The 9,700-nt window shown below is 42.9% G+C and overlaps 3 protein-coding genes across 5 annotated transcripts in view; 2 read left to right on the top strand and 1 right to left on the bottom strand.

Moving 5' to 3' along the window:
- Positions 1-126: 126 nt before the first annotated feature.
- Positions 127-3,363, bottom strand: LOC106963766 (glucose-induced degradation protein 4 homolog). The gene is made up of 6 exons (XM_015058847.1): positions 2,991-3,363; positions 2,615-2,674; positions 1,913-2,020; positions 1,744-1,845; positions 1,535-1,665; positions 127-1,048 (listed from the first exon to the last, which is right to left on the bottom strand). The coding sequence occupies exons 1-6, from the start codon at positions 3,177-3,179 to the stop codon at positions 985-987; spliced, it is 654 nt and encodes a 217-aa protein (XP_014914333.1). The 5' UTR covers positions 3,180-3,363; the 3' UTR covers positions 127-984.
- Positions 3,364-3,569: 206 nt separating this feature from the next.
- atpaf2 (ATP synthase mitochondrial F1 complex assembly factor 2) lies at positions 3,570-6,503 on the top strand. Its single transcript, XM_015058846.1, has 8 exons — positions 3,570-3,847; positions 3,932-3,976; positions 4,115-4,263; positions 4,493-4,590; positions 5,036-5,116; positions 5,186-5,298; positions 5,376-5,491; positions 6,140-6,503. The coding sequence occupies exons 1-8, from the start codon at positions 3,730-3,732 to the stop codon at positions 6,275-6,277; spliced, it is 858 nt and encodes a 285-aa protein (XP_014914332.1). The 5' UTR covers positions 3,570-3,729; the 3' UTR covers positions 6,278-6,503.
- A 1,264-nt stretch (positions 6,504-7,767) lies between these two features.
- The window catches only part of tom1l2b (target of myb1 like 2 membrane trafficking protein b), a 13,448-nt gene continuing 11,515 nt past the window's right edge, over positions 7,768-9,700 (top strand). For all 3 annotated transcript variants that reach the window (XM_015058844.1, XM_015058845.1, XM_015058843.1), the window contains exons 1-2: positions 7,768-7,900; positions 8,255-8,339. In XM_015058844.1, coding sequence (XP_014914330.1) covers positions 7,849-7,900; positions 8,255-8,339 — 137 coding nt within the window. In that variant the 5' untranslated portion in view covers positions 7,768-7,848. The remainder of the gene's footprint in view (positions 7,901-8,254; positions 8,340-9,700) is intronic.

The raw sequence follows: 9,700 nt of genomic DNA, 5'->3' as shown, positions 1-9,700 counted from the left end.
CCTTCATGAAAATCAGTTAACCTTGGAGCATAAATGCAACAATACTTCGACTTTGGTAAATATACATTAGGTCATGATAAATTTACCATATAAATATGTATTAATTTCTGATAAAAGACACAGAAGCAGGTTTTAAATGTTTCTTTGATTCCAATAGTCACTCTTTACACTCACTCCAACCTTAATTCACAAACACCCTCAGGTAGGTGGCGCTGTGGAAACCATGGCATTATAGAGAAACATGATGGGGGGGCAGGCGATTTAACAAAAATAGTCTCTTTAATGAAGATAAATCTGTTTATATATTATAGGAATAAAGTGTGAAACCTCTAACATTTGCTTTCTCTAGAGTTGCATAGCTGTGGGGTGCATCATCTGATGATACCGACGGATAAATTCCCTCCTTTAATACTTTATAGGATTATTTTGGCTCAAAGATTCACTGTTAAAACTTGACCTCTGTCTAAAACCCTCATTGTGGGCGTCATGGTAACACAGAGACGGAGAACAGAAGGAACTCCACAACAGTTTGTCCCAGAAAGCAGCACGACCAAAACAAAGCAAAGCTGGAATCTCCCAGGTTGTACTGTCCCTTGAATGCACCGCTCACTCCTCAAACTCAGAGCAAAATTACGAAATTTACTCCTGCTGGTTCCGGTCCAACACCGGACCCGACTCCTCACCCGCTCAGTGTGTGCAAGCTGCTGGTTCTGGAAGGAACCGGACTGGTTCTGAAATCAGTACGGTTCTGAGAGACGGAATCGATCCGGTCCGTCTCTCGGTAAGCTGAGCCAAGCATTTAAACCAGGCAGTGAAACAAACGAAGGGTAGGGGTACTCTACAGGACCCGGTCCAGTCCGGTCTGTCCAGGCTCCTCCGTACATTCACTGAGCCGTTCAGGAAGTGGGAGCGTCTGTCCTCTGTCCTCTCAGCAGCTTTGGACCCTCTGCCCGTCCAACAGGAAGCGCCTGGAAGCGTGAGGCGTCACCGGAACTCGTAGATGGCGGCGCTGTGCTCAGGAACATGGGTCAGGTTCAGGGACTGGTACCTGGACAGCAGAACCAGAGCACTGCATGAAAAGAGTCTGTGACCAAGATGCCAGAAACAGGAAAACAGGTTCTGACCACAGCAGAACCGGACCAGCGCTAGAGGCCAAAACATCAACAAGTCCTATCACAACAGACAGAACATCTGTTACCATTAGCACGGAACACACAGAACATCTGTTAGCATTAGCACAGAACACACAGAACATCTGTTAGCATTAGCACGGAACAGACAGAGCATCTGTTAGCATTAGCACGGAACACACAGAACATCTGTTAGCATTAGCATGGAACACACAGAACATCTGTTAGCATTAGCACGGAACACACAGAACATCTGGTAGCATTAGCCTAGAAAAGGTTCTGGTCATTTTTCACAGTAGATAAATATGTCCAATACATTTATTATCAGCCGTAACAACTGTATTAATGTTGACACTGGTTTCACTGGTTAGCCTAACTGGGATAACTGGAGCTGCAGGTGTTACCATTCAGAGCTCCGGTGGTAGTAAAAACCCTCGATGGTCGCTGTGGACTTCTGGAAGCAGATGTAGTAGAAACCGGCGAAGGAAGCGCCACTGATGTCCTTAATGGTGTGATCGGGAACCAGAAACTGCTCCTGGGGGTCAGAACCAGGAGAACCGTTAGCAGCAGGAGAACTGGACCGGACTGGACCGATCTTTGAACTCCAGCTTACTTTCCACCTCATGAAGATATAGTCGGAGCTCTTCAGATCCTCGTAGTCGAACTCATCGGAGTTGAAGGTCTTTGCGTACTGGTAGAAGGCCTGGAACTTCCCCTGAACAGAAACCGGATTATTATTGGATGTCTGTAGACGCCGGACAGTTTTAAAAGGTTCTACATACCCAGTGCTTACGATCCACGTCTTCATCTGCGTCCCACTTCCTGGTGAGAAACGGACGCTTCCTGCTAATGATCTCTCCAGCAAAGAAGGTGGTCAGTGTTGGGTATTCCTTCAGAAACAAGCAGGGGAGGGGTATCCTGATTAAATAACAGTTTTAAACACTTTGTGAAATGGTTGGAAGACAAGTAGTGAAGGTGTTTGTTCAGATAAAGCTTCTTTAATATCCCATTAGCCAAAATACATCCTGGGTTTTTGTCTGTCAGTCATGTTGCTATGGTATTGTAACGCTAACAGGCTGTTAGCATATTGTGAGGGCCATCATACAGCAACAGACTTCAGTCAGAGGCTTCTTTGGATTTGCTGCAAAACTGACTGCTACCGGAGATTCTTTGAAGATCATAGGATTTTATGAGTTATGACAACATTTAATTTCTCTGTGGGATAAATGAAGGATTTTTGAAACATGTTGGCCTCCTGAACACGGCAGCTTGGATTCCCTCATTCATTTATAATTTACCACCATCATTCAAACATTTATAATTTACCTGAAAATCCACCAAGAAAAGTGAAATAATTTAATAAAAGGATGGATTGAAGAGCTAGTAAATTGTGGACATGTGAATGACCTTTCAGACCTTGTGGACAGATCTGTTTAGATATGCTTAAAAAACAAACATGGAAACAAACATGAAGAAGTACTGACTTCTGTCAATCCTTTTATCTTCAGGTAGCCACACAGGTAGGAATCCTCCATGGTCACATGCTTTGAGACAGAGAGAGAGAGTATTTTCATTCCAGTAGTCATTTCTATCCATTTACACAGCAAAAAACAGTCTGCCTGCTGCTGTTCACACTGTTTATAATGACTTAACATTTAAACAGCATTAAATAATCATTAGAAATGATTCTATAGAAGTTTGCTTTGCTACACCCACAGCTAGGTGAGTTAGTCCAGGACAGGCCGGGACAGATCTGTGTTTCTCCAGCTGTCAGTCATCACCGCGTCAGATTGACACATCACCACATTTCTGTCACATTTACACCAAAAACATTCACACGTAAACATTTCACTTCCCTACCTGTAACACAACCTCCACGTCATAAGAGTTTCCCTTGCTTTTCTGGTGGCCCCTGAATTTGGAGCCGCTGTACAGGAGCGAGGTAACGACGCCCGGCTGCTGGGTGTTTATCGGCGGCGGCGGGATAAGCGAGGCCGAGGATGTGAAGGCCGCAGGGAAGTCGCTGAGGTATCCAGCGGGGACGGGCATGGCTCCTGCTTCGCTGGCTGGGCACCAACCGCAGGCAATAGCCGTGCTGGCAAAGGACTCCAGTCGCTCCTAGAAACCGCTAAAGAAATGCTGGATCTGTTTAAAAACATCCAAACACCCGTTTATCTCCGCCGCGGCACAGTTTAACCAAGCTGCCCGAGAAGTAAAGTGGACTTCGTCGCTGCGCTCTGACCGGGAGCATCAGCCTCCCTCATTGGTCAACGGAATTCACGTCCCAAACATCGGAAACGCTGATTGGAGTAAACCGCGGAAGACTTTACGTGAACATTTGAGTGTAGTTTATTTCGTGGTGTTCCACGGTTCTACAGAGGTTCTACAAGACTACACTTCCCTTCAGTTAAAGACATTTGGGAAGAAGTTTGAAGGAGAAGGTCAGAAGCGTGATTTTGAACAGAGGAGCTGCTCAACACGAGAAACAACCAAAACAGAAATTTAGCTGAAATTAGCTTAGCTGCGTGAATTTAAATGAAGAGCTGTCAGTTAGCTTTGATTCTATCTACTGTAGCAGTGCTCCTCATTAAGCGCCGCTATGTTTAAAAGTGTTATTAGACTGCAGAGCCGCTTAGGTGGTGTGATTACCTTTTGTAAAGTGTTTCCCAGACATGAACTCTTCAGGAATGCGATGAAATACTCCACAGCGTCAGCAGGTAGGATGAAACTGGGCAGATAAATTATTGTGCCAACCCTGCTGTCTTATGTTCTCAATGGATTTTTTTTTTGCTCTTTGCTAGAGAGGAAGAGATTTTACCAAGATGTCAGTATATCCCAAGGTGAAGGTAAGCATTAATGTAATATACAAAGCCCTGAATCAGTTTATGCTGGATCTGTTTAAAAACAGGCTCCCCCAGATCTGAGCGGACATGATTCTGCTGTATAGTGGATAATATGTGTTAATGATGTGAATGAACCTCCAGGTGGTCTGTATGAGGTAAACCTGGACAGAAAAAAGTTGAAGACCCCCAGTGGGAAGCTGTTCACTGTGCCGAATGAAGCCCTGGCCATCGCCGTGGCTACGGAGTGGGATGCTCAGAAAGACTCCATCAGGTTCTACACCATGCATCTGGTACGGCTTTACCAGATATGTGCCACTATATGTGACTGATCACAAATAACCATACAAAGGGGAGCGTCTCTGTCAGTCTGATGGAAACAGGAGAAATAATTCCAGTTTTTACCAAAAAGCTGAAACCAGTTTGAGTCATGATGAGCATCACCTGAGCAGATGAAGCTCTAACCTCAGAGCGGATCTTTGTCCTGATGGATTTGAACTGATGATGAAATGTTTTCTGCAGACCACTCTGTGCAACACGGCTCTGGATAATCCCACTCAGCGCAGCAAAGAGCAGATGATCAGCGCCGCCCTGAAGTTTCTGGAAACCGACACCATCTGGTATCATGTTTTAAATAAATGTTTCTCTGCTGCTGCATTTAGATGAGACATTAATTATCTCTGTAGCCAAAATTTAGACTTTCTGCCTTTTAAACCTACAGATAAATTTCCTATTTTCTTCATCTCACTGGACCTAAACTTACTTTCTGCTGTTTTCAGGTTCTGACCTCTCTGATCTGAATAGTTTTATCATGTTGTAGTAGTATCTGTAAAACCTGGTTTGGCTGTATCAAACGGCTAAGGAACTAACAGGGATGCATCAGAACCTGAAAGCATCATTCAGCGTTTATTGGACGTCTCATCTCAAACAAAAACAATGGAAAAGTTTTGTGGAAGAACAATCTGTGTGTGTGTTTCTGGACTTGAGATTAGATTGAATTTTAAAGAGTGAAATTCAAATAGGTATTCTATTGTTTTGTGGTAAAGCTGCTGTCTGTGGTTTTAGCTACAGAGTAGATGAACCTCCAGGTTTGGTTGAGCTGCAGAGGAATGAGTGGGATCCTGTGCTGCACTGGATCGAAAGCAGGTAACGGTTAGCTTCAGCTGGAGACGAGATGCCACTACAACGACCCGCTGACCTGCGTTTCACCGACAGATACAACGTCACTATCGGATCATCATCCAGCATTCTGGGTCCTGAGATCCCAGAGGGAACCAAGGAGACGTTCCGACAGCACCTGGGCTCCTTCTCCCTCTGGTCCCTGACAGGTGAGGCTCACTGCGGGGCGCTGCTTCGGGCCGGGCCGGACGCCGGTTCCTGCTGACGTGTGTCTGCTGCTGTACAGGGCTGGAGTTCGTCATCACACAGCTGAAGTCTCTGATTCTGTCACTGGGAATGCTGGACCGGCACCTGAGCGTAGAGCGGGCCGTGCTGCTGTCCAGACTGGAGGAGGAATACCAGGTAGAACCGACCAATTCCAGAACCGCACCTGGTTTAGGGAGTTATCTGCAGAGACATACCAATCCAATATTAATATCTGTATTGGTCCCAATGTTGAAATAATTTCTAGATGCAGAATCAATGACAATATGATCCTAAGGGCAGATCTATTCAGTCTAATTCTATGTTTTATTTATTTTTCCATTAAATTTAAAATTCCTAATTGATCTTTCTGAACCATTGTTAGTTTAATTTTACATATCTGACCAAAGAAGTGAACTTATTGTTTTAGTCAGTTTCTTATTTTCCATTGGCTGTTTTGCTCCTGACTGCAGGTTAAAGTTGTTTTTACATGTTTGACCAGCAGGTGGCGCTACTGCCTTATTTGAATGAGCTGTTCTGCTGAACAAATAAATTTGTCAAATAAATTAGTAATTCAGTACATTTATGTCTGAATTTAAAAAAAAAGTTTTAAGTCAGTTCAGCTGTTTTTCTGTATCGGATCGGTATTGGCCGATACCGAACCTCAGATATCAGTATCGTATCGGAAGGAAATCGAGTGGGTCCCTAGTTATCTGTCAGCTGTTTGTCTTTCAGATTTCTTCTGGTTTAAAATGTTTTTCAAAGATTGACCTGCTTTATCTTTGATTTTTGGTGGTTATTTGTCAGATTCGGCACTGGGGAAACGTGGAGTGGGCTCATGACTACGACATGTATGAGCTGCGGGCGCGGACGGCAGCCGGGGCGCTGTTTGTTCACCTCTCATCCGAGAGCTCAACCATCAAACACAAACTGATGCAGGACTGATCGGCTGGTTCCGGAAACCGGCTCGGAAACATCCAGACTGTCCGGGTCATGTGGTTCTGCAGCGGCCATTCACAGCGGACTGCTGTCAGGTCATCTAAATCTCAGATCAGTTTTTCTTTTTGTAGGTTTTTTAAATGTTGTGACTCTTCACTTTCTGTTGGGATGTTCTGGACCAGGTTGGACCTCAAGCCTTTCAAAATAAAGCGTCATGTCAGTAAATACCAAACTCACCTGTCCAGGAGTTTGTCTGTGAGTAACTTGCTGACTGTGCATGTTTTCCAGCTTGTTTCTGTTCTCACAGCAACCAGCAGCTGGAACATCCCAATGATTTCCCAGTTTATAACAGAAAACATGTTTGTTGGGTTTAACCTTTGACCCCAAGTGCTGCAGGTTGAAGAATCAAAATCTTACTGATCTCACAGGTTGGAATTAGATTCTTGGATGTGTTCAAAACTAAAGACATTTAGAGATGCACTGATATGAACTTTAGCCAAAACTGATATTAATATAACAGATGAAAAGAGGACAGTCGCTTTAACACCCCCAGTCCTGCACTGCATCACTGTCACATGACCAAACGAATCCCACATGACCTCTGCCCTCTTCAGAACAACAAACGAGAACAAGATGAAGGCAGACGGCTGTCTGAACGCTCTCAGCTGGAGGTTTGGATTAATGTGTTTTTGGATATAAGGAAATTCTTGAGGTATCAACGTGTCTTTTTATGGAAGGTCACCATATTGGATTTTGTGATCAACCTCTTCAGTTTTTTGCTTTCTTGAACTCTGAACTTTTGACCTTGAATTAAAAATGGGTTGCAATCTCATCCTAACAAGTGCAAATATATGGAACCCCATTTCTGCCATGAAAGAAAAAATAAAAGTCCAACAAGAAGTCATAATTTAGAATTTTAAAGTCATATTTTTAACTTTCAGAGTCATAATTATGGAAGTCTCTGTGACTTTCTATCTCAGTCAGAGGCTTCTTCACATTTGCTGTGGTACAGACTGCTACAGGAGATCCTTGCTGCCCACATCCATCACCATCTATAATAACTTTTTAAAGAACCTGGGATAATATGAGTTGCAGCTACAGTTAGTTTCACTTTAGGGTCAACAAAGTATTTTTTAATTGAATTCAATAATTGTTCACTTAAGTATTTATTGACTGAAATAATTATAAAAACATCTTCAATGCATTTATCTACAACTTTATTTTAATTAGAATATTTGTAGTCTAATTACTTAATTAAATTACTATATTGTGCAACCTCTTTCAATTCCTGTTACTGTTACCTGTTGTATGGAAATAAAAGAAAGTAGAACATATTCTTTATTTTCGTAATTACATTGATAAGTTGAGTGTTACAGTTCCCTTATCAGGAGTTTATTGACCCAACCTTTGGCATGTGTTACGTACAATGCATTTAATGACTGTTGGGACTATCCAATCAAAATAAAGCTCAAGAATCTGTTGACCAATTGTGTAAGTCTGTGGGCGGGGCTTGGTAGACGTCTCCTATTGCATCATCACCCTCGTCCCATGGACTGACTTGTTTGTTGTCGAGCAAGATGGAGTTCCTTCTGGGAAATCCTTTCAGTACCCCGGTGGGTCATTGTATCGGTGAGTCAGAATATCCCGAGGCCGCTGCTGGAAGATGGACATGTTCGAGGTTTCAGTGGAGAAGTCATTTAAAATGTTGCTACTTTAGCATGCTGACGTCTCTGAATGAGTGGAGCCTCCGTTAGCCGCCTAGCTAATGAGCCTCTAGTCCTACCCTGGTCTCCGTGGAAACCTGGATGTTAACTAGTTAGACGTCTCCTTTATGTGGTTGTAATTAACGCCAGTTGGTGCTAAGCAGTCAGGTCTGTTTTAGCTAAGGGGCTGGGGTGAAGTTAGCTCTCTGCTAGCCACCAGTCATCGTCATCAGGCTGCTGTGTTTATGGAAAGACGTTAATGTTTTAATGTTTGTTCCAGAGAGAGCCACTGATGGGTCCCTGCAGAGTGAAGACTGGACCCTCAACATGGAGATCTGTGACATCATCAATGAGACAGAGGACGGGTGAGTAGCCATCACTGTAGGCTAATAATCTGTACTTGGATGTTTTTACCTGAGGAAAGGCTGACTGAAGGCACTCAGTCCCTCACCTGTCCTCCATACCTGGGCCAAGGCGAGAAAAGGAATCCAGCTCTGGGTGTGTGGGGCCTCAGTGCTTATCTCCTGCTCCATAATCGTCTGCTTTTATTCCTTTAGCTGGTGTGTGAAGTTCAGCTTTCTGTTTGATTAGCGGGTCGTAAACAGCCCTGCCAGATCACCTTCACATTAAAATAAACTGCGACTGAAATGCTACAGCTGCCTCACCCTTCTCCTGCCCCTGACCCTCCAGAGCAGCTTCAGCTGAATCGGTTAAATGATAAAACAGGTTTTGCTCGGCATGCCTGAGTGAAGGTGGACTCTTAGAGAATAAACACTTTCTCTTTGTTTTCACTTTCCCTCACCCTCCACAATTAGCAACAGTTTTTATTTTCACATGTTCATGTTATGAAGCTTGTTGCAATAAATCAACTCATTACATGATAAATCAAAGTGAATGTGATCATTTCCATTTACATGGTTGTTTTCCCTCATCAGTCTCTAAAAACACTGGATGACTTGAGCCTTTGGTCTCAGCTGGCCCCAACAGATTTCATAATCCATTTTATTTGTTATTTCTGTTCTTTGGTTTATTTATTTTGGATGTTTAAAATGTCTTCCAGTCCCATTGCTAAATGTTTGTTGAAAATTAAAGATTATTGATCTTTGAGAATCTGTGCTTGGATTATTATGACATTTTCATTATATTACTTGAAAATTGCCTCAAAATGACAATATTATCATTTATCACAATAACTACTGGCTCAACTTATCACCCAGCAGGCCTCAATGTAATTAAGTTTTATTAAGTTTTCAGAAGAAAATTCAATCAACTTTTTCCATAAATAAAGCATGGTGTGTTTTAATAGCAGCTAGCTAAACATTCTTCCTCTATCTGTGCAAATCTGGGGAGAGAATTTAAATTCATGCCACACTTTTAAGATTTTGCTTAAAAATCAAAACTATTTTCTTTTCACTTCAGTTATGATCTCCTTGGTGTTGGTTTTTCATATGAAATTATAATATTTCCATTAATGTTTGTGGTTAACATGAAAAAAGCTCATAGATCTAGAAAAAAGATCTAGAGAAACTCATCCAGACGTTTATCTTCAGTCTCATTGTTTCCTGCAGCAGCGTCTCCACAGGTCTGTCCACCAAATCGATCCTCCAGCTGCAGCTGATCCAGAAGCTGCTGCTGTTGTTCTGACTAGAACCAGGAAGATGGAGACATAAGACCAGATCTACAGTCCTACAGCTGTAGCTCAGAGAACAGACTGTAAAATCCTGTT

The sequence above is a fragment of the Poecilia latipinna genome, unplaced genomic scaffold (genome assembly GCF_001443285.1).
Source record: "Poecilia latipinna isolate Pla-1442-1.1 unplaced genomic scaffold, P_latipinna-1.0 Scaffold1578, whole genome shotgun sequence".
Taxonomy (NCBI): Eukaryota; Metazoa; Chordata; class Actinopteri; order Cyprinodontiformes; family Poeciliidae; genus Poecilia; species Poecilia latipinna.
This window is presented reverse-complemented; position numbering and strand designations above follow the sequence as displayed.

Bases quoted from the DNA above. Each gene is read 5' to 3' on its own strand.
- LOC106963766 (XM_015058847.1), bottom strand. From the start codon at position 3,179: ATGCCCGTCCCCGCTGGATACCTCAGCGACTTCCCTGCGGCCTTCACA. The intron at 2,675-2,990 runs GTAGGGAAGTGA...TCTGTCTCAAAG, and splicing joins ACGTGGAGGTTGTGTTACAG to CATGTGACCATGGAGGATTC. The intron at 1,666-1,743 runs GTAAGCTGGAGT...TCTGACCCCCAG, and splicing joins ATATCTTCATGAGGTGGAAA to GAGCAGTTTCTGGTTCCCGA.
- atpaf2 (XM_015058846.1), top strand. From the start codon at position 3,730: ATGTTTAAAAGTGTTATTAGACTGCAGAGCCGCTTAGGTGGTGTGATT. The intron at 4,264-4,492 runs GTACGGCTTTAC...TGTTTTCTGCAG, and splicing joins GGTTCTACACCATGCATCTG to ACCACTCTGTGCAACACGGC. The intron at 4,591-5,035 runs GTATCATGTTTT...CTGTGGTTTTAG, and splicing joins CTGGAAACCGACACCATCTG to CTACAGAGTAGATGAACCTC.